This window comes from Epinephelus moara, chromosome 16 (genome assembly GCF_006386435.1).
Source record: "Epinephelus moara isolate mb chromosome 16, YSFRI_EMoa_1.0, whole genome shotgun sequence".
Taxonomy (NCBI): domain Eukaryota; kingdom Metazoa; phylum Chordata; class Actinopteri; order Perciformes; family Serranidae; genus Epinephelus; species Epinephelus moara.
The window spans coordinates 11,405,770-11,430,632 of NC_065521.1; the positions used below are offsets into that span (position 1 = coordinate 11,405,770).

At 38.9% G+C, this 24,863-nt stretch overlaps 1 protein-coding gene across 1 annotated transcript; it reads right to left on the reverse strand.

Annotated features, from left to right (window-relative positions):
* Positions 1-1,381: 1,381 nt before the first annotated feature.
* mapk13 (mitogen-activated protein kinase 13) lies at positions 1,382-23,968 on the reverse strand. Its single transcript, XM_050065283.1, has 12 exons — positions 23,737-23,968; positions 17,209-17,338; positions 16,979-17,037; positions 15,809-15,914; positions 14,321-14,350; positions 13,488-13,535; positions 13,084-13,198; positions 12,365-12,436; positions 10,159-10,238; positions 8,695-8,773; positions 2,879-3,052; positions 1,382-1,930 (listed from the first exon to the last, which is right to left on the reverse strand). The coding sequence occupies exons 1-12, from the start codon at positions 23,847-23,849 to the stop codon at positions 1,845-1,847; spliced, it is 1,092 nt and encodes a 363-aa protein (XP_049921240.1). The 5' UTR covers positions 23,850-23,968; the 3' UTR covers positions 1,382-1,844.
* Between the last annotated feature and the right edge of the window lie 895 nt (positions 23,969-24,863).

A 24,863-nucleotide genomic window follows, 5' to 3' on the forward strand; every position in this document is an offset into this window, starting at 1 on the left:
ATATATATATATATATATATAGATATATATATGTATGTATATTTGTATATTTGTCTTGACGCTACATGTTCCTGTTGATGGCTTTTGTTTCCCTTTGACAGAGATGTAGCTCATAAGATTTTTCATTTTGATGCGAGTGGTTTTGTAAACAGTGTGAATTCAATTTTAAAGATGTTGTAAATTTGATGTTTCTAAGACATGGGAATCAGATTTTATTTAAATACCTTTAGTGGATTGTTCAAGAGATGATGTTTATAAGAAATTTGTCATTTTGATGTTGTAAGTGGTGATATGAATGTTGTAAATTATACATTCTTAAATTTGATTCGAATTAGAATCTTATTGGAAAAATTTTAAAATCCATTTTAATATATGTATTATTTTTTCTTATTCTATTTTTTTCTTCAAGTTACATAAACTGTATATATTCATTTTAACTTGTGTGTTGTGAGAACATTCAGGATTAATAGAACAGACTTCATTTACGCAGATAACTGCTTTGACTTTTTTTTTTATTAACAGCACTCTCACAAATCAAGTGTTTTTTTTAATATGCATACTTACTGTTTTAAGTATACTTGAGCTGTCACTGTTGCACACTACATGTATTATGGAAGTGGGATACAGATGTGCTCTGAACTCAAACACCAAGAGCCCTTTACATCCCGTTTAAACCATTTGTTCAGTTAAAGTCTGGTGTACATATGTTTGTTACAGTGGCAGGGATTTGTCCAACACTGTTACAGTTAGCTTCTTCTCTCACAACTGATCGTGCAATTGTGTAAATCAGCTCTCTGAGTGACTGGTCCATCTGTCTGTACCTGGAGTGGAAACCTGTCACCCAATGTACACAAAATGTGTGCACACATGCATGCTCATGAATATAATTGTTTATTCTAGTTGTATACACACATGCACACGCACACACACTCACCTTCTCAGAGAGAGTGACAGACCAGCATAATATTTTAGGGTATCACATGGTTAAAATCAGTAGATGCAGGATTCCCTTTCAGATAGATGACAAAATGAATTCAACATATTATCCATAAAATTCATGAATGACCTCTGTGCAATATTATGCATCACACAGCAGCCTCTAAATGTACCAGCCCAGTAGAGTGCATATTCAAAAGCTGTATCATACCAGAAAGATCTGTAATGGTTGGGTGTAAAATTGTGTGCAGTTATGATATATACAGCATATCAGATATTACAGTAGTGGAGTATAGAACCACAAACCTATTTGCTTTGCACATCATACACACCTTCATGGTCACACACTCCAGCTGACACGAGATGCATATTGGACACAGTAAATGCTAATCTTTGAGGCCTTTGCTTTGCAGGGGTTTTCAGCGCATTCATTAGCAATACCCAGTTGTTGTCTCTTGATGATAATTTTAATAAACAACATATAAAGAAGCCATTTCCTCCTTAAGACTGCAAAAATATTAATGACAAGATATTTATAGGCTATGAGTTAGACCAGTCGACCTTGGGCAGTGGCATTTAATATTTGCTGCAAAAACAAAACTCTGTACACACCTTGTCTTAAAATTCAATTGGAAAACAATATTACAGTAAATTATGTGACATTTGGTCACAATACATTTGAGAGATAGTTCACTGAAAGTGTACTTCGAAGAGCAGTCCACACTTAGAAAAGAATTGCACAAAAAAAGTGGGAAAGTTTTAAAAGAATCACTTCTGAACACTGAGTCAAAATCTAAACATATCCAGGGTAAAAGAAATCGAGTGGATCCATGGTTGGAATATACAAGGGCACCATTGGCTGTATGCTGTGTAGGGCGGGACGTCAGTAATTACAAGACATTCTCTGGTCACGGAGACATCGTCAGAGTGTTTTTCCTCTTGGAGTCCCGCCGTGGGAATGGCACGAAGCTTTTCACCTCTCTGAAGCATAACCCTGTGTGCAAAAGGGGAAGACATTTGTTTTCTGCATGTGCTGCATGTCCACAACTCCAATCATTACAGGAAGATTAATTATTAATTAACACATTAACAGAAGCCCATCAACAGAATGCTTGTGTAGTCGTAAATCATCCAATATGGCCAACATGGTAAACACTTTTAAAAAAAGAAAATGTCCACTTCAACCATTTTAAAAGCATGATAATAATACAGCTCCTCTATTTACTGTATCCACTATGAGGCTGTCTATTATTTTGGTTTTTATCTTTCTCATGTAACAACAGAAATAATGTCTCTTTTCTAAGAAATTTGTAAAATGACTGATGTCAGTTTTTTAAGCACTGGGGAGGGACTTGCATTTTCTATTTTGGCTTAGGGAAGGGACATACGACTTTTACCTGTTGTATTTTGTATTTACTTTAAATACCCTCTGAACCCCAAAACCCACTGATGGGTTTTACAGGCATTTTCTCCTTAAAGATCTCCAAAATCACACCATTTATCATAGCTACACACTGTGGAAACAGAAAATTTCGATGTTTATTCTACACGTCACATAAGAGATATGCTTCCATTAGACAACATAACCAAATCTAAGCTTAAATTAGTTATAATTAGACATTTACATAAGACATTTCATCAAAATCACTTTATTCTACATGTCTCATTAAAAATGTCTCCAAAAATAACCAGATCTTGTAAAAAAAACCCATTTAAGTCTGCACTCAAGCATGCATGACAATAGTAGAAAACCAAGACTTTTGTTAACTCCAGGATTATGTTTTCAACGTTTAACTCTCAAACATCAAAGGATAAGTCCCACTCCAGCCACCCCCTCCTCTGATAAATAAAAAACAGTCCCTTACAACATATACGTCCTGTGAGATCTGTAAAATGTAAATTTCAGGTCCTTTCCAATGTTTACTAACTGTTTTTCACTTACGCTTCCACTCATCCAGGGACAATGTGTCGTTGTCATGGCTGTCATCGTATGGCGTAGGCTCAGGAAAGTCGTCCGGGTCCCTTAAGCTGTCAAAATATGGGTGCTCCAGCGCTAGTTCGGCTGTGGGTCTCTCGTCTCCGTCCAAAACCAGCATCTTCTCCAGCAGGTCAATGCCTGCAAACAGTCAGTGGAACAAAAAAATGCAACAATTTGATCAAAGACAAAAACCCATACTGACATTAGCCATAAGGCGGGTTGCTGTAAGCTTTTTCAACGCAGAAGATTAAATTATTCAATGCTTATTTAGTGCAACACTTTAAGATGTTTAAAAAAGATAAGCAGAAGAAGAATTTTTGCTGCTACCAGATACATAAAATGTAGTACTTAAGAATTTCTCCTGTTCTTTCTTTCTAACACTTTAGTAGGTGGAAGAGCTTTCATGAACAGAGCACAAAGAGAGTCACAGCAGTATTAACATCATTCAGAGACAGAAAGTAGCTAAGGCTAAGTTTACATCACAGGGTTTAATGCTTAATTCCAATCGTACCTATCTCCGATCCTATCTTTCTGCCTCGACTGTTCACATTCATCTCTGATGACCAACATCTGACATCTATGTGAATAGATCTGTTACCTGAAAGGACTCACATGCAACCAATTATATCACATATGCATGTTGGAGAAAAAAAAAATAAAAAATTGCACATAAGCAAGACAGGCGTTTGGGGACAAAAATGAATGGCATAGTGGTCTGAGTGTCCATTTCCTGAAGGATTTGCTATGGAATATGTTGAGGATGAGGGAAAGAAGATGAAGGAACGCAAAAGCCACAGCTATAGCTCCATTAGCAACTATTGCTGATAGTTCTGTGGAGAGCGAGGTGTGGGAACAGGAGAGGAGTAAGCAGTGGTGGGGACGTAATGTGGAGGGTTTCACAGAGGAGCACTTGCTCTGAAACTTGCGGAGGGCTACATTCCAATATTTCTGTCCCAAGGCTGTCAGAGCAGGACTGAAAATTTAGGCAAGCTGTCCCCGTCAGAAATTATCTGGCAGTCAGGCTCTATTGACTTGCGACTGAGGCAGCCTACCGCAGCAGTGGTATGGTTACAGCAGCCTTCTGCAGTATAAAACAGGCTGCTCCAACACTGTGTGGTGACAGATCTGCGCCTGTACTGTGAAGTATGATGTGGACAAACCATGCATGTATGAGAAAAACATACATGAATTCAGATATGACAGTTCTCGCAGCTGTCGCATGGACACTGACTCGAGAGGTGGAGTACACCCTGAACAGGACATAGTATCACAGGTCTGACACACAGAGACAGGCAACCATGCACAGAACCCAGAGATACCCCACTCTGACATGATGAGTATATACAAACTCCACACAGAAGGGCCCCAGCCTGACACTGGGTTTGAGCCTGGAACCCTCTTGCTTTGAGGCACCACAGCCAACAACTGCACTTTCTTAGATATCATATATGATGGTAATTTTCTGACCAGAGCTTCAAAGATACACAGATACCAGTGATTATTATGTTTCTTAGTCAGAGAGAGAGAAAATTAACCAACCTTATCATAGAGGATACAGTGGTGAGTACTGTAGCTATCAATTGTAATAAACCTCAGGGCTGAGAGTTAAACACAATCAAAGGGCCTAAGTGTGGAGGCAGCACTGTGTCTGTATATTACATCCTTCTAATCCAAAATTGCTAGGATAGTTTATTCAACAAGCCTCGTCTCACAGATCAAAGGAAAGCTGGATTTGTTTCCAAATAAAAAGCTTATTTTTTGTAGATCCCTGAAGTGGTATTTAAATGTAAATCTGTTGAGCCAGATGCCAGGATACTTGTATTCTGTAACCCTTTCAATATTTGATCCACTGACAGCAGAGTTACACAGATTACAATAGTCTATGGTTTTGGATCTTGAGAAAACCATCAATTTTGCTTTATTTGCATCAAGTGCCAGTTTAAGATTAACAAGAGCTTATTGGAGAACATTACAATAATGTTGCAGGGTTCTTTCTGGCCAGTTGTACAGCATCAGCAATACAATATACAATAGTGTAATCAGCTTAAAGATGGGCTTGGCAACCATTCAAAGAAGAGACAATATTGATAAAAGTAGGGACCCAAAATTGAACCTTGTGGTACACCCTTTGTTACCAGCAAAAACTCATATTGTGCACACCCCAACTTTACACACTGATGCCTCTATAACAAATAATTCTGAAAGCAGTCACAAGTAGCAATGCAACATAATCGATTAGTCGTCAACCATTAATCGCCAACTAATCTGATATCATTTAATTGGTTTGAGTGAAAGAAGTCAAAATTCTCTGATTCCAGCTTCTTAAATGTGAATATTATTTTTTATTATTATTTTACCGTAATATTATTATTTTTTTTACTCCTCTTTGACAGGTAACTGAATGTCTTTGGGTATTTGGACAAAACAAGACATTTGAGGACGTCATCTTAGGCTTTGGGAAACATTTATTGACGTTTTTCCCCATTTTCTGACATTTTATAGACCAAACAACTAACTGATTAATTAAATGAATAATCAACACATTGCTCAGAGATTACTAACAAACCATTAGCTCTATATCCAGATTGGTATGGACTCAAAACTGAGTGCCTTGCATGAAAAGACTTGAATTGGTTGTTTTGTTTACCAAGGATTTTTGTTAAGCAGAGTTAATTAGGAGATTGGGTGGTGATTATTATGTAAAAGAATCACAGGGGTCGACGTCTAAACACTGGGAAATCTGCCTGTTGAGATAGAAAAGATTAAATATATGAATTAATTGCTCGGTAATAACTGGAGCGTACACTTTAAGAAAAAAGGGATCCAATTTATCCTTTCAAGGTGACCTCCTGGTATTGATGGCTTGCGAAACTTCAAGTACATCATTAGGAGAGAGGGGATGAAAGACCAAATGAGAAGCATGGTACACACATATCATCATCAATAAGACGGAGCGTTCTTTTTTTAAACAGATGCATCAGCAAAGTGTTTGTCGAAGGCTATGCAAATCTCACTTTGTTCAAAAACCATACAGGTAGGGAATTAGTGGATTTGTTTTTGTGTGAGTTTACGGCTTTCTAAAATTATGTCAGGTTTAAGAAGGTAGTAATTACAGTGGGTCTAGATTCTGATTTAGCTTTCCTCACAGCTGAAGTATATTCATTTCTAAGTTGACACAGCCAATGCGCAGGGTCACCTGAGTGTCTGGCGGGAGACTGGGCACTGTTTCTCTCTATAAGCAAGGATGACAACTTGTATAAGAACTAGGGTTTCGTTTATTGATCAAGGTTTAATCAAGGTTTTTGTGGGGGGGGGGGGGGGGGGGGGGGGGGGGTTCAGGGCTATCTGAACATCTGGGATCTCAGTTGCATAGTGTATGTCTGTGAGATATTGAGATATAAGAGATATTGTCTTCTTAGCGCATTTCTGACACATGCAATCAGGCAGTGATCACTAATTCCTTGCTCCAAGACACAGGCAATACTTTGTCAACCTTACTGGAGAATATAAGCTCAATTCCACTTGGCACAATCTCATAATTTTGGTCTAGAGGGTTCTGTTATTAGCTGAGACAAACTGAGGATACCACCAACCTCTAATAATAATCAGATAATCAGATGTATCATTAAGCCTGTTAATGTTAAAGTCACTCACAACAATCAGCTCAACATCATAATACTGAGAAAGTAGGTCTGCTATTGCGTCAATGGAACCTGGATGAGCAGGTTAGGGTCAGCAGATCCACACCTCAACCACTAAAGCCCAAGAGCAAGAAACTCAAAACATCTTGATCTCGTAAAAGCATCCAGAACTGTAACCGATTAAACCAAAATGACCGCTCCTAATCCCCTTCCAATTTTGTCCACTCTCTATACAAGCTGTGGCACAATAAATCTACGACGGAGTCAGTCAGTTAAAGCCAGGATTCACTCAAGACCAGGGGTCTCATTTATAACTGCTACCCATGTGTACAAACATTTTGAAGACAGGGGAAACTGGCAAGGTAGTGAGGTGGGGAATTGAGGCCAGATTATAGAAATTAAATGTGAGAGGAATCATTATACATGTAATGATGCCTCTCAAACCTCATATCACATGTTACGTATACGTAGATCCACATTAACACAAACATTCAATCTAGCCATTTCATTAGTGCTTATGCTAGTGAGCCATAACTTTTTCATCAACACCTTTTAGTTGTTAAAATTATAGGCCAACTGAAATCTCACATTGAATTCAGGTCATTATTTCACACTGTTTCACCATCACATTCCCACACCCCTAGCGCAGAGGAGAAGGCCAAACTGCTGCTGACACTCATGATCAGCTGTGGACCGTACCCCAACTGTTGAAATGTGCACATGAAATAGCATTAAATAAATAAGAAACGGAGCATCAACAGTGTTCAATGATATCATCTAATACTGTAAATATATATCACTAGTACGATTTTAGTCTTCATACGGTTTCTCTGTGCATTGCACATTACAACTGTGCGAACAGAGCACAATGGAGACTGCCACGCTTTTGCTTCTCCAGTCAACATACGTACATCTTCACCACCTGCATATATGGATTGTGTAGATTAGCAAAGTTTGGAAGTAAAGTCAGTGCCAGCTCTCGCAGAATTATTAAACTCCATTTCCTCATTACGACTCCTAATCCTGACTCCTGAGAAATAATAATAATAATAAATAAAATAATAATCACAATGCAGGCCAAGATCTCCATGACAAATTTAAAAACATTGTGTTCACCTATCAAACTTCCATTTTCAAATGACAGCTCAGGGTCGTGGATACCACTGATTATTGTGATCGTTTTGACACAGTGTGAAGCAATCAGTGTGATTGCTGTAAACATATACAGTAAATACTGTGGTTACAATGGGCCATAATACACTATAAAGAGCCACTGATCAGCAGGCTCATCAGACTTCATGTGGTGCTTTGCATTGACCAGATGTGGTTGAATGTGGATGTGTAGAGGGTGGCATATAAGGCTGATCCCTGTGTGAATAATTCCAGGTTGACTTGGGATTAATAAAAGAAAATTGCTACAGTCACAGATTTATAAATCAGAATTTTTTTTGGCACATGCTCTTTTGGGCTTTTGTATACACATACACTTTTAGTAGGAATCCTATGCACTGTTTTATGAATGAGACCCCAGGACATCAGGAATACTAATATGACCCAGTTTGATTTTGTGCAAAGCAGCATTTGCCATTATGACACACTGGAGTTTGGTGGGTTTGATGATGGTGACGATAATGTTTCTAGTGTAACAAAATTAATCTTGTGATTTAACAAAAATGTCTATCTCTGTGGGATTCTTTCCATTTCCTTTAGAATGACAATATGAGCCTGTCAGTGGCAAAACAAACACTTTTAGTGAATACAAATTGACAGTGCTCAATTGCCTACAGGGATTACATTGTAGCCTGTTTCGCTGCTGCTGGGTGCAGCGCTATTGCTCAATACTGGACCAACTTCAAAAATTGTTGTTCCAAATAGTCACTTGGACAGAAACCATGAGGAAACAGGGTCCAGCTTGGAGAATACAAAGGTAACCTTTTAAGATGCACCTCATCCCATTTGGTCACTGCTTGTCTGTTTTAAAATGACAGACGATGATCCCTTCAAAAAACAAACGTTTAATCCCAAACTGCTATGGTGGACGAGCACTGTGGCAAGTGATAAAAGACTGTACTTGTACTAAATAAAGTAAAAAAAAAAGTGGACTAGTGGTGCTTAAAGAGAGGTTGTGGCTAAACTCACCTTTTGCACTGGCTCTGGGGAACAACGTTGAGAAGTCTTTTCTGGGATAGCGAGGAAGGCCCTTAACGTATGTTTTGGCCTGTTTTTAAAGATAAAAGAGAAATAAAATTAGGCATCAAAAACAAAATTTCACCAGATTATGATGCAAATCAAAGCATAGCATTTGCAAATTTTGCAGACAGTTTGTATTTTTTCTCTGGTCATAGACTTAAATGATTCAAATTACATGCATTTCAACTGAACAAAAACTGACTGAGGATCGCACTATTTCCTGTAAAAATATACTGAACAAAAATTTAAATGCAGCACTTGTGTTTTTGTTCCCATTTTTTCACAGTTAAAGATCCAAGACTCAATGCACTCAGTAGATGTATTTCTCTCATAATTTGCTTCCTCATTTGTTAATATCCATGTTAGTGAGCACTGCTCTTTTTCCAAGATAATCCATCCACCTGACAAGTGTGGCATATCCAGAAGCTGATTAAACAGCATCATTACTACACAGACAAAATGTGCAGGTTGATCACATAACACACTGCCACAGATGTCCCAAGTTTTTAGAGTGTGCTGTTGGCATGCTGACTGCAGGAATTTCCACCAGAGCTGTTGCCCAGGAACTGAATGTTCTTTTAACTACCGTAAGCCGTCTCAGATGTTGCTGTCATTGAATTTGGAACATCCAACCGGCCTCACAATCACATACCACATATATTTCTGCACAAACCCTCAGAAACCGTCTCAGGGAAGCTCATCTGCATGCTCATCATCCTCACCAGGGTCTTGACCTGAGAGCAGTTTGACATCGTAACCAACTTGTACGATTGTGAGGCTGGTTGGATGTACTGCTAAAGTCACGGAAACAACAGCTGTTCAGGTGGCTGGTCTCAGACAATCTTGCAGGGAAAGATGCTGGATGCGGAGGTTGATCCAAATTCAACAACAAACAACATCTGAGACATCTTGAGATAGTGTCATGAACATTCAGTTCACAGGGATCATCTCTGGTGGACATTCCTGCAGTCAAGATGCCAATGACACGCTTTTCTTGTGATTATTCCAGGGCACACCAGTGTAGTTATGATGCTGTTAAATCAGCATCTTGATATGTCACACCTGTCAGGTGGATGGATTATCTTGGAAAGAGTGCTCACTTACATGAATTTTAACAACTTTGCAAACAAATATATCTATTGTGTGCATACATTCTCAGATCTTTAACTTAAACCTGTGGGAAATGGGAGCAAAAACAAAAGTGTGGCATTTAACTTTTTGTTCAGTGTATAAAAATCGATTACAATAAACTACTTTTTGTTGATGCCTTGTCTTTTCCTCTAGTGCCACCCTCAGGACAAAGTCTATATTTTTACCCCCACTACAGGTGAAGCTTAAATAATGGCAAAACCTTCAGTATGTTTTTATTGTTAGATGTAAATATGTATGTACAAACACTGTGATTCGTCCTACCTCTGCACTGTCCAGCTTATGTACAAACTCTGCTCCAGGTACTCCAGTCACTTTCATGATCTGAGTCAGCTGGTCCATGTCTGGTAATAAAGAGTTAGAATCAAGGATTTTTTAACCTGGCATGTCCTGATGGATCGATAAGCAAGCCCCCACACAGAAGCAGTGGAAAATGGGGTTTCCAAACAGCTCCATAAACAGAATAATAAAAGAAACTAAAAGCTACAAGTGACTGCTTTATTTGCTAGAAGACAATATAAATCAGTAAAGTGCATCAAGTGCAAAAAAACCTAGAATTACCGCCTCAATTCTGCCAACCTGTAATGTTGCAGTTACAGTTTACAAATACGTCTGTCCAGACTCATATGTAGCCATGACAGGAGACAACACTTTAAATATGGATGCTGCTTACTTTTGACCACCAAACTCTGATCACTTCATCCTTAACCCTCTGTGGTACGCATTATGATGCCAGTTGGTAATAAACAGTTTGTAATATTATTTTGTCATATAATAGACTAAGTAAAAATAATTTAAATACATTTTCCGAAATATATTTTTGGTGCACTTTTGGGTATATTACCTTAAAGCAACTCCAAAATAAGAAAAGAGGGCTATTTTTCAAAATTTTAGTAAAATTATATACAATTCTCAGGGAAAATATTAAAAGAAACCTTTAAGTTTAACATTCAGACCTTTAGAAACTGAAAATCATTAAAAATGAACTTTTCACAAGTCTGTTTGTCCGAATGTATGAACCTTACATAAAGAATTTAGCAAACTAAACTATCATAACCCTCTTCAAAACATTTCAGTGTTTGGCTACTTGCTTTACATTTAAATGCCTGTTTTCAGTGTCCTGCTGTGTCTTTCCTCAGATACTGTATGTGGCCACCATTTGCTGTATTGCTGCGGGGTTGCTAGCAGCTTGTTGTCTTCCAAACTTCTAAATTCTAATTAATCCTCACTTAGGTCAACTGAGAGTGCTAATGTTACCCTTTTCTTCTTTGAGGAGTCTTAGAATAATATTGCATTTATTCTGTAAATGGAAGAAAAATGTGTGTAAACTATAAGCATACAGTCTGCCCTACAGAGAGGACTCACAGTGCACTGTTTTAATAGACTACACAGATTAAAAGCCTGAACTTTATTTAAACTAACATTATTAAACTTATCTAGGTTAATTAATTGTAGAAAATGATGATGACTGCTATCCATTTGAACAGTATATAAACCTTAATACACAAAATCAAAAACCGTCATGGTTGCTTTAGGAATTATTTGCATTTTAACAATTTTGTATCAGTCAGTCATCAAATAAAGCACATTCAATAGTTAAAGATTAAATTTTGCTTATCGATTATTGTGAATCCAATTTTTTCCAGATTGTAAAATGACAGAAAATCAGTTTTTAAAGTTTTTTTTTGGAGAGAGTTGATGGACCTGAACATGGCTTCTAGAGAGTCATGTGACAATATCATTAGTACTGTTGGTATCCTTAGGGCTGTGGCTCTTTTTTTAAAAAAAAAGAATTGCAACATAATTGTGGATGTAATGTATGAGTGAAAATGGTAAAAAAATGGGTATGTTACTGAGAGGCAACACGGCACTATAGAGGTTTGTCAAATTTCAGGAATATCTACATGCTATATCATTGGCAACTAGACTTCCTTGGGTTTCTTTAAGATGTTTTACCACTCATCCAAGAAGCTTCTTCAATTCTGAGTCCAGTTGCCAACGATATAACATGTAGAATTACCATGACCTGGATGAGAATCTTTGCCAACAAATTTGAGGAAATTCCCTCAAGGTGTTCCTGAGATATTGCTTTCAAGAGAATGGGACAGATGGCATGAAAACATGAAAAGTAGATGTCAGACATGTAGGACAAGTATGTAATACAATGCAGCAGTGGCTACATTGGAGGCTGCCTGAAAGACCGTGTTGCTGCATGTAATATACTGTGTTTGCCTTCTGTGTTCCATTCTGCACCTAATTTATGGTGCCTATCATCAAATAAAACTGTCACTGTTTGTTAAAGTGGCTTTAATCACCTATACTATTACACTGATTTAATTAAGTGATATTAAAACATGATGTGCTGTCATTTAGGAATCATACAGTACATTTACATTTCTGTATGCTGAAACGTATATGTCATAATCCAGCTTTACAAGTCAGTAAACGGACAAGGCTGATTAAAGGATACAGTCTTTCCCTTTGAAAAGGGTCTTTCCATTGATCATTTCTGCCATGATGCAGCCTACAGACCAGATGTCCACTAGAAAAAAAGAAAAGAAGAAAAAACATGAGTTAGAACCACTGCAGAATAAACATCACTAGCAGTGTTTTAACTTAAGCAGTAGAAATGAGGAAGATGGCATTTATATGCCAGAGCAAAGTTCCTCATCATGTTGTAGTGCAGAATCTATTGTGCTGGTGATATTGGGGAATACTTGGTGAGTAATACAATCCTATGTAGGATGTAAACTTGCCTGAGTTGCTTTCTGTGCTACATCCCTTTCTGTAGATGCTGTTTACAAAATGAAAAACCACTATCTGCTAAAGAAACATAAATCCTGAGAAAGTCAGTTGCATTGCAGTGACAGCTCTGTCATTGAGTCTCAGCGCTATCAGGCTGCTGTCAGACCCATCTTTGTCAAATGCTAACAGATTAAGGGAGAAAAAGATTTATTGTCAGAATGACACCCGTGAAACTTCAAATGCATTTCACACACCAACGGCAGGATTATAAAAACTGCTGACCCAGAAAGTACCGTACGAGCCACTGCTTAAAGTAAGAAATCCCTGTAGCTGGAGATCGGATGTTTTCACACGACAAACAGCAAACAGTTACAGCACCGACAGGCAAACTCAATACTGAGACGACAGCGAGGTAAGAATATGTAACAGCTACGATTGTCTTGCCAGTCTGGGTGTAGTGCATCCAGTTCAGAATGACCTCAGGCGCCCGGTACCAACGGGTCACCACGTAGCCTGTCATCTCAGCGTCAGTACTGCGAGCCAGCCCGAAGTCCAGGATCTACATCGGAAAGAAAGAAATTGATCACAATCTGGAACATGAACAGACATCTGTTAATTTATTGATACTTCTGATAAGGTACTGCACGTCTAAATAAGACTATTTCTAAGCCAATTTTAAGTGAGAATCAAATCTGTCTAGTAGCAAAAACAACTTAATGCTAACTTCATAGTATATCTTGTATTTTAGGACATTTTGTACCTGCTGAATCCTTTTATTTTGCTGCTGCAGCAGCCCTATCATTTCAGCTTGTGTCATCTTTTCTAGTGTAATCCTTAGAGGTACCAACCTTCAGTTCACAGTCTTGGTTTACAGCCAAGTTTCCAGGCTTTAGATCCTGTAATAGAAAATGAGCTGAGTGATGGGTACTTAATGCACTTAGTGATTAACAGAAAATTATAGTGTTTGTACAGTGCAGTATCAAAACTAGGACCGGGAAGAGTTAGCGCTTGAAGTTCCTGTGGCCTCATACGGCTCAGCTGTATGCCTCAATGCCTGGATACTGTGGGGATTTTAAACAGGGATCAAATGGTGTGACTTAGTATAAGCTGACCATAAGACTCACTGCAGCGTTTCTGCAGAGTTACTCCTAAAGTACTGTGTGATAAGGGTGGGGCTGTTGTGAGTGAGTGTTGATAACGTCTTAGCGTAAGGGATTACAAGGGTAATAGGGTAACACTGACTGAATGAGCATGATCATATTTTACACACACACACACGCAGGCACGCACACAGGCACGCACGCACGCACGCACGCACGCACGCACGCACACACACACACACACACACACACACACACACTTGGCACTGGTGCTAATAGGTGTGGCCTGACATCTCTATACATGCACACAGACATCACAGAGTGAACTCATCCTACCTGTTGGGGCAGGGTTTGATCTGACTCAATAACAATGACAAATTAGATCCACATTCCCATGTATTTTGTACAAGGAGAATCTCAAGTGTGATGTCTGAGCAAGAATAATGCAGCGCACAAACCCCTGCACACTGCACATATTACAATTTCTTAATAACAGTCTGTAAAGACACGTTTATTACAGACCGAAACATTCTCCTAGCTCGAATGTCAACTCTCTACAGTGACATGTGACTGATACTTACCCTGTGGATGATTCCAGCCTTGTGAATATACTGCAGAGAGGGAGAGACAGAGCAGGGAGCAGACAATTTTATTGCAATCACATCCAATATGTATTTGTGGTATATGGCATTTACTTATGGTATTCTGTGTTTTGAATATACCTGTTTACATGATGTTTTCATTAGTGTGCCGGTTTGTACTATGAGTTCACCTGACAACTGTCTAATGTAGTTAAACATAGATACAGTTGGTGGAAGTTATAGTTATGGGGCGTGGTGAGGGAGTCAGGAAAGGGAAAAATGTCCTTTCCCCTAGCCTAGACAATGCGCTTTTTTTTAATCTCATGTAAGAGACAATATTGCATGTACTATAGATATTATTAATTAAACGTATAATATCAGTATCCTACAGTCATTAATGCTTTGATGAAATAGACTAGCATGTTTTGGTGAATTCCATGCACGTTTCTAGACAGAATGGCAGCGCTAAAGTTACTTAATGCCATCAGCCTATGATTTCACGACATGCTATTACAGAAACAGCCCAAAAATCGCCATGCCAAAGCCACCAGACTCCATTTAAACAAACAGTAATTTTAGCATATATTAAATCAGCATATTTTCATGTCTAACTGGGTAAATTAAGGGACTGTGTCTGTGAATGAAGTGTGTTTCACAATGATGAAATTACTGTTCATGGAGTTTGGTGAGTCCGATGATAACAATTTCAGGGCTATTTCTTTTTAAAGAAAATTATCTTACTCTTTAAAAATAATGGTATATCTCTGAAGGGATCCTTTCAATAATCTTGTCAGACACTTAAAATACTAATCTGAACCTGTCAGTGATTTTTAGCTGACAAGTGTTTACATTGCAGCTAAGCCGCTGCTGGCTGCAGCCCTCTCACTCAACACTTAAAAATTGTTGTTACCGCAACTCACTTAGACATAACATGTACTTAAATATTAGGGGTGGGACGATACGAGTAACCCACAATTCGATACTGTGATGATATTTGGCCCTCGATAACGATAATATCACGATACACGATATCTGCGATATTCGATATATTGCAAGAAATTTCATCAACGATATATCACAATATATGTGACTGAAAAAGAAAAAAATACCCATAAAAAGGAAAACGTCTGTAATTATGCATTTATTCCAAAACTTCACATATTTTTTGTGCAAAACTGCTGGCTTAGTACATGAAACAATGTACAAAGAAACATGTGCATGAATACTTTTGCATAGTGCCTCACTGCCTCCTAGGCTTGTAAACACTGGACAGCTGGACACATTAAAGTGCATGAACATTAATATGAGTGTGTGTTGTAATAAAATATCGATATTTGCCTTCAGTGTATCGATTATTTATTGTGAGAGAGAGCACAACAATATATTGCAAAAATGATTTTTTTGTCCCAGCCCTATTAAATATACACATGAAACACGTTTCATGGTAGCCTTGGAATGTATTCTGTGAGGTCAGCTTCCTCCACTCACCCTGAGTCCGCAGAGCATCTGGTAGACGAGAAACTGGACTTTGTCTTCTGAGAGGTGACCTCTCACCTTTGACAGGTCAGTAAACATATAAGGCATCACCAGGTAGCTGAGAAAATGAGAGGGAGAGCGAGCATGATAATGAATGGAAAGAAACAGACAGTGTGATTACCTCTACTGAACAGTCCAAACACGATGTAAGCTTTATTCAGTCAAGATCACAGCTAATGCACAAGAAAAAGCCTCTCCTTTGCTGTTCGCTGTTGTTTTCCACACTCTGTAATCCAGGACTTTTAATACACTGATGAAGGAGCTTAGGGTGCTTGTGTATGTTTATGTAACACTCATGTGTTTATACAGCCTTCAATATACTCTGCCTCTTTGCAATATCCTCCTGCTTTGCTGCTGTAAAAGTCTAAGTTTGCAGCTCAACACAGTCATCTTACCAGCACATTAAACTCAAACTTACGCCATATAACTCTTAATTGATAAATGGCCAAATCAAATAACTAAATCTTTTATTTTCATTTATTTTTTAAAAATGGTCACTTTAAATTCTATAAAGTTGGGAGTTTTAGTGTTTACAGTACTTTGTGCTGTGTCAGTGGACATGAATCGAAATCCAACCATGTAGGTTTGCTGTTGTTCTCTGACACAGTGAGTGCAGGACCAATGAGATCATGCCACCTTTGTGGCACAGTTTAGGGAAGGTCCTTTCCTGTTTCAACATGACAATTCCCCTGTGCACACAGCAGGTCCACAAAGAAATAGTTTTCAGAGTTTGGTGGGGGAGATCTTGACTGGCCTGCACAGAGCCATGACTTCAATCATTACCTTTGGACGAATTGGGACAGTGGCTGTGAGCCAGGCCTTATTGCCAAACATTAGCGGCTGACATCACAAACACTCTTGTGGCAGGATGGGAGCAAAGCTGTGCAGCCAGGTTAAAAAATCTTACACATACTAATATCCATGGTTTTAGAATGACATGTTCAATATTCACACATGAGGTGTCCAAACACTTCTGACCATCTTTTGATATTACTCTTTTGATATTGCTCTTTGCTTCAGACATTTCTGCACTTTCTGTCCAATGCCCCTATACCTACCCTGGAAAGAGGGCGTTGCCTATCTGTGCCTGAGGGCTTGGTCAATATGGCGAAAAATACTCACAAGTCCTGGAAGTCATCGAGGCATGAGGCAGGCGAAAACACATCAAGAAGTCCTATCACCTGGTTGGAATGAAAGAGCGAGGTGACTAATACAGCGGCATGGGAGCAGAAGTGAGGAGCAGAAGTATTTGCAGGATATTACAATATCAAAAAGGCAAAATGATTATGCTATTTTAAGGCCAAAAGCACATGTTAAATCAAAAGGAGATTTGTTTGGTTTAATCTACTCACATTTTCATGCTTCATGTGTTTGAGCAGTTTGAGCTCTCGGTAGGCCCTCTTAGCAAAGATCTCTGACTGGAAGGGCCTGTGGAGCTTCTTGATGGCCACTTTCTCTTTAGTCTTCTCATTTATTGTTGAGCTGTGATGAATAATGGAAAAACAAGTCATTAGCTCTGCACTCTGAGTCTGCCTGTGTCTTCTAGCACCACTATGATTTCACTCTTTTGAAGTCAGAGCAGTGAGAAAATGACAGGACGGTCTATTTTGAGGTTTCACTCTTGCTAAGAAGCAAATCATGTCACAGCAAAGCCGTTCTCAGATGGAGGCAAAGTACGTGGGACTCATTCTCTCAGTGAGTGGGGGGGTCTGTGGTTTATTGAGTATGAACATGTAAATGTTTGGCAACTCTTGTTGTGCACGTCTGCAGTGATCTGCAGGGCACTAAATCGTAGGAGGACAAGCTTGTTAGGCTATTTGGAGCCACATCCACCAACACACATTACACACATCACTTGTGCATAGTGCTGTGGACAACGATGATGCACTAATGTAGAAGATTAACAGCAAATTTCACATGCAGCAGCTGATACATCCCAGATAGGCATCCACAATAAATAGAGTGGTTGTGGTTATGAAACTGTTGGTTATGTTTGCTTTTATTATTTCTCCCTCCTCCTGTGTTTACAGTTTCCCACAATATGATTTATGTGAGACATGAAATTTGCCAGAATTACAGACAACAGTGGGGGCTTGATCTAAGTTCATCAGATGGTGCTTCTTGTAAAGGTCAGACATTTTAAGCTTTAACAGATCATCACTCCCACACTATAATACATAAATGCCTGGTAACCACAGTCAGTAATATCTGCAGTTCTGTTAACAGAAGCAACAAAGTACACTAAGATGGATTTTAAACCAATCTGACTTTTTGATTATTTTTTTTTTCCTCCTCAAGGCTCTCAGAATTTTCCACCCTCTCATTGGTCAGTGTGCACCCTCCATAGTATAAATAACAAAGCTGAGACTGAGTGTGACCTAACATCAAAACTGGTCATAACACATGGACTGGTATTCCAAAACATGTTGAAAGTGAATATTCAGTGGAATTCAGCATTCAGCACTCTGTACAATGGAAATGATCCTGTTTGTGGTGCTATAATTTACAGAATATGTATATGTTACTGTATGGGTCTACCACAGTAATGAGATGACAGCACAGTGGCTGCAGCGCAACAAGGTCATGTACTCTGTATGAATAAAAGGAATTTCGTATTCACCATAATTACATAACTGCAACAGAAGTAGAGAAGGCTTTGAAACAGCAAATTAGATTATGATGTAGGGAAACGGCAGTTTAAACAATTCTGCAGTTTCTAAAAAGAAAAAAAAAAGAAAGTTAATAGTAACAGTGAGAAGAGTGAGTGGCTAGTCAAAAATGTTTTAGATTGGTGGGGTTCTGCTAAGGGAACTAAAATCCTGGCTGCAGCCCTTAGTGTAGATTACACATCCAAGTGTTTGTATAATGTTAGTCTAAACTTGACAGCAGCCTTGAATGTATGACAACAGTAACTGTACCAACTAGCACTGCAATGATCAGTCGATTATCGATTAATCCAGTGGTTCTCAAATGGTGTGCCATGATGCCAAGCCAGGTGTACAGGTGTAACCACACATTATTATTGCAATATTCAACTGGGCCAATACAAAAAGTTATGAATGAATTTTTAAGTGACTGTATCAGTATGTTGTGCACACCCATGTCTTAATAAAGAGGCAAACTCTGGCTAAAAGTCTAATTCAATTTTAACTTAATTTAAAAAAAACCTTCACGGGGAACCTATTTGTCGCCGCTTGCACATGGGAATTATAAGTGTGTGAGACATCAAAAGCCCAGATTGACAGCCAGTGTGAGGGATGATGACATTTAAAAGAAGAAAGTCATGAGTTGCACAATGGATCAATTTATGGTACGGAGCACATTACAACAAATAACCAGCAAAGATGACCTACCGCTGAAAGAGAAAAAAAAATGTCAGTAGACAGTGTCACGAAAGCTACCTGTCTTATTTTTTCTTATTTCTATTGTCTTATGTCGTGATAGGAGTGACACACGTTATATAAGCTATTGTGCACAGATATGAATACAGGTGTGCTTTGAGATTTGTCTTGCCCTTTGGTGTGCCTTGGGCACAAAAATTTTGAAAACCACTGGATTAGTCTATTTAAAGAAAATTAATTGCTAACTGTTTTGATTATCAAATAATTGTGTCAGTCAATTTTCAAGCAAAAATGTCAAACATTATTTGGTTCTAGCTCCACAAATTTATGATTGTATGGATGTATGATGCAGTAAATGTATAATAGTCTTTGGGTTAATGACTGTTGGTTGGACAAAAGAAGCATTTTAAAGGTGTCACTTTGAGCTGTAGTGAGTATTTTTCACAATTTTTTGACATTTTATATACTAAATAATTGATCGATTACCAGTTATCATGTAAATAATCGGCAGATTAACCAATAATGAAAATAATCATTAGTTTTAGCCCTAGTACCAGCTTCTACACACTGTGTCACATCTATTCAATTCATTTCAATTCAATTTTATTTACAAAGCTCAATATCACAAATCACTGAATTGTTAAAGAGATTATTAACGGATGACTTCGGCACTTTTCAACCTGGACCCTATTTTCTCATGTAGCTATATGTGTCTAGGTGACTGGTCCTGGTTGAGCTAGACAGCAGCAGCCAGGCAGCCATACAACAGCAATGGAAGCATATGGAGCAACTGAGCACCGTCACTGTATATCCATCGTAAGTGGTTATGGCTCAGATTGTTATTAGTGTCTGAAATATCTCTTTACCTTTCATTTGATCTGGTCTGTTTATTATTAGGCTTGTTTTACATGAGCCAGGCCTGCGCAGAATCTAATATTCTCACGACAGACTCCCTTTTGACAGAGCTGGAGTGAGAGTAAGTAATAGTAGAAATAATTTGTGGCGTTGGAGTACATAAACAGTAGTTGATTATTTAGTTGATTTCGACAATGTGGATGAAGCCTTTGATACACACATTTCCTTTGTTATCATTCTGCAACGAGTAACATCTCGTGAGATTTAAGAATGAGACTTCCGCTTAACGAGACGATAACAAACAGACCAAATCAACTGAAAGGTAAAGAGACACTTTAGACACTTAGACCAGCTTGAGAATTTTATGTCTTGAGGAAAGGTTTATATGATTTTAACCTTTTAAGATTAAATATTACTAATACATCATTATACACAGGGTTTCTACAGCTTGAAGCAAGTTAAACTTATAGGGCTCTAGTTTCGCAGACCGGGCGAGGCGGGGGCGCACCTGCGCTTCGCCAACTGGGTGTGGCCAGGCGGATTTTGCAAGTTTGGCACACCGTGCGCGCTGGCGCAGCTACTCCTCTTTCCTACCTCCGTCCCTCCTACCTGCGCAAGTCGGAAAGAGGGAGGAGAGAAGGTGTGGAGTGTGTTTTACACACATCACACCAATCAATTGAGCCCCTCTCCTCGCCCTTAAATGCGCCGCACGAAGGTGTAATGAGAGTTTACTCAATTCGCCATGGCAGAAGAGAGCAGCAGCGTCAGACGGCCAAACTTCTCCCAGGAGGAAACTGATGTTTTGGTCCGGGAGGTCCAAGCTCGCAGTGTCCGAATATACGGAACTGCGAGCAGACCTCCACGGGCTGATGATGCAAAGGTAGCCTGGGAGGAGGTCACCACAATTGTAAATCAATGTTGCGTTTCTCTCGTGCGCGCGCGCTCTCTCTTTCTCTCTCGCAGTCTCACTCTGTTTCTTTTCTTTTGACTTTTCTAAGATGACAGATGCTGAATATATACTCCCTATCTGATGCTGTGGCTGTTTGTGGTTGGCTGAGAGGGATGTGAACTCATTAGTTTGCAGCTGTGTTAATCAAATCAGGTTGGGTTTCCATTACGCGTGCCAAACGTGCCAAACGGTGCCAATCCCCTTTGATCTGACATCAGATGTGACGGGACAGTCGATATAGAGATACATTTATGTGCTGATTGCAGATAGTTGCATTGAATAGTGGTTTTTGGGTATTTACTGCATCGTTAATGTGCCTGATATTCTGGAAACCTGCCTGTGAGGTTTTGGTGACGTGTACGCACTGTCCGCCGGTCAGCCAAACTTTCACTTACACCGGCTGCGCTCCGCTCCTCTGTCGACACCTCCCCCTGCTGCGCCGCCACACCCATCTCAGTGCACCTCGGTCTGCCAAACTACCAAACTGAGCGCGCCTCGGGTTGCGCTGCTCGAAACTAGCTCTGCGCGGGGTTCGCCACCCTGCGCTGCGCCGGGAAACTAGAGCCCTTAGACTTTATTAAGGATTTTTTTTAATGCCACACAGAATGAAATTTAAGACCAATTTTACAAAAAAACAAAATTGAAGAGAAACAAAAACATTAACGAACATCGATTATGTAGAAATAGGGAGTTTTTTATATATATCCTATATTGTAACATAAAACATGACTTTTTGAAAAGCATTAGGTGTTGGTTGGCAGGTTTTCTGGGTGGATTTGTTTTTTTCACTCTGCATGAGGGATTCTACTACCTTGACTCCTATTGAAAGGTTGAGAAACTTTCTGCATAAAATACACCAATTCTCATGTGTGTTGCTATGTACTGGTTTCAGCCATGTCACGAAACCTTCATTAGATGGCCAATTTTCCTTGAATTTTCACTTTCCCATGCCGTCCAGGGTACAGTGAGGGCTAGCAGGCAAACACTGGATCCTCTACCCACTGGAAACAAAATATGAGAGTGGATGGTTCCACGTGTGTCACTGCGCGATGCTAATGCCAGAGACATTTGGTAAATTATTCAAGAAATGTAAATGTTACCAATTATTCTGAGATTCTACAGTGCAATGTGAGAAAAAATATTCATCATACTTCCCATGTCTTAGCATTTTAAGACTTCTGAAAGATTGTTTTAAGACATTTTAATACCAATTCAGGCCTTATTTTTGATGAATAAATTCAGTGTGTGAAGGAATGTTGTTGTGTTACAGCCTTTAGCCTTGTTCAGTTAAGAAAATGGATGATAGTTAAGTTTAATGTGACAGTTGAGTCAGCAGAAGGCCCAAAAGAGGCCTTGAAGTCAGGCTACTTGACCTTTGTTATGAACGTTCTCCATCTATTGTCTCCCAGTTGTGGCTGAGGGAGTACAGCTGCCCAGATAAGGGTACCTAGCAAGCCCTGTTGCCATAGCTCCCAAGGTTAAAGGGAAGGCCCTATGCTCTGGGCTCAACAGACGAGAGTCTCCTATTATGTGCATTTTGTAAGATACAGGCGAGGTGGTTTAAAGCGAGACAGGTGAGCGTGCTTGTTGTTCAAAGTTAGTACCCAATAGAAACTTCACATAGCCACTGATTGGGGCAGAATGACCTTATTTGGGAACGTGGAGTAACTTGCAAGGGAATACTGTTTGGCTTAAATGCAAGGACTGGGCAAGGGGACACCCTCAGAATCTCTGGACGGCATACACAGTGTTATACTCTGTATGTTGAGCTGTGATTCTCCTCAATCAAGTCTTCATTTAATACTGTTTGTGATCCATCAAAGTCTCCTGGGGTCTTTTTAAGCTATTAAATCATCAGCTCTGAAATTTCAAGATAAGCAGGAACCCTGATTATACATCATATATTATACCAACAATATATTACAAATGTATCATCAAATTGCAGCATTAGTTGACCTTAACACAAGACACTGATTTTAAAATCTAGTCAGCTGGATAAACAACATGGTAGCTGTGAATTTATAATGTTGAGTGATGTTGGGTGTGTCCAATGTATGTACTCTACTTGCTTAAACAAACACATTATGTCACAACAGCAACAACATGATGCTACTGAAAGTTGTGTTTCCCTTGAGGCCTGACCCCCGACATTCATGTAAATCCCTAAAATTTCATGTAATTTCTGCTATGGATGTCGCAACACATAATTACATAATATGCTATTTATGTATGCACATATGTATGTGCATATGTATGATGCAGTGTACACACTGTCTGTTTCTATGGCTTGCACTATGTATCTCTGTACCTTGTTGATAACTACATGAAGAAATGAAAGTGGAAAGTGGCCATCTTTAATATTGACATTCTAAAATAGCTACATCTCCTCAGTTATTGTACAGACATACACATATCAGGTAGTATGGTACGTGTTGTGGGATATGTAGTCTTCGTGCTAACATATGCGGCTAGTGTGCTACAAGGTGTCAGGTGATATAACTTGATGATAATATGAGTTAGTAGTAGCTGTGTCTTGACTGTTGACAGTGTGTTGGTGTACAGTAGCGTTACAGGATATAATCCGGGCCCAACACAGGCTGCATGCAGCCAGTGCAGCTAACGTTTATAAATGCTGGGCTCAGACTAAACATTATTCATAACACAGCCCAGTCCCAACTATGACATACACACACACACGCACACACTTCATTCAGCGTTAGGTAAACGAGACTCACCACACCGAGCCGTACGCCCCGGTCCCTATCTGTTTGAGCCGTGTGTATTTCTCCGGGACTTCCCACACCGTGCTGTTTATTTCCTCACGGGAGAAATGTGGCCGAGCCTCCATGATGAAGAGGAGAGGGCGAAGCTAGTAAAAAGTTCTACTCCCTCCTCCTGTGAGCCTGTCACTTGGTCAGAAGGTAAAGCAAAACACTGCACAAGCCCCAGTCGAGAGAACATACCCTACAACTTACTTCCGTTAGAGGTTTTCAAAATAAAGCCCGCTGTGGAGCGGAAACGGCTAACATGCTGCAAAAATTCCAGATAAACAGACTACAAAGCACATAAGGGACTGTTCTTTGTTTATTAGAGGACGGGCTGGCTGGGGTGTGACTTTAGTTTTTTGTTCATATCTTGACCTTTCCCAAAGCTACAAATATTTTTGCCTTGAATGCCCCCAGTGACTGGAGGCACATTTAATTTTTAAATAAAAAATATAGAAGAAAGTGATTTTGATAAAATATCACCATTTTAAACTTTGGTTATGATTTTTTTTTTTAAGGAAGCATTAATTGCAGATGATATGTTCATGGACTGTCTGAAATAATGCAGCAATACTTTGTGTTTACACAATTTCTGACTATGATAAATAGTGTAATTTAAAAAAAAATGTTTAAGAAAAACTTGCCTTTTAAACCCACGGGCAGCTTTCAGAGGGTATGATACATGGTGTAATTTTAGCGTTTTTAAAGAAAACACGCCTTTGAAACCCAATGGCAGGTTTCAGTGGGTATTTAAAATAGGATAATTAAAATAAATACAAAATACAACCATTTAAATTAGTATGTCCTTCCCCTAAGGGAAGTTTAGGGTGTTGGAGATATGTTTGAGAGTTAAAAATTGAAAACAAAATCCTGGGATGACAAAAGCCTTGGTTTTCCACTATTGCGAATTTAATAGAGAGTGCAGAATTTAATGTTGTTGTTTTTTTTTTTTTTGGTTTTTTTTTACAAGATCTGGTTAGTGTAAGATTTATTTTTAAATAAACAATTTAAATGAGACATGTAAAATAAAGTGATTTTGATGAAATGTCTAATTTAAATGTCTAATTCGAACTAATTTAAAATAGATTTGCCTGTGT

What these genes read in the sequence shown, in the direction of transcription:
- mapk13 (XM_050065283.1), bottom strand. Translation starts at nt 23,849, where the DNA reads ATGGAGGCTCGGCCACATTTCTCCCGTGAGGAAATAAACAGCACGGTG. An exon ending in AGATGCTCTGCGGACTCAGG is followed by an intron (nt 14,351 to 15,808) that starts GTGAGTGGAGGA and finishes CCCTCTCTGCAG; the next exon opens with TATATTCACAAGGCTGGAAT. An exon ending in GATGCACTACACCCAGACTG is followed by an intron (nt 12,437 to 13,083) that starts GCAAGACAATCG and finishes CTTTTTTTCTAG; the next exon opens with TGGACATCTGGTCTGTAGGC.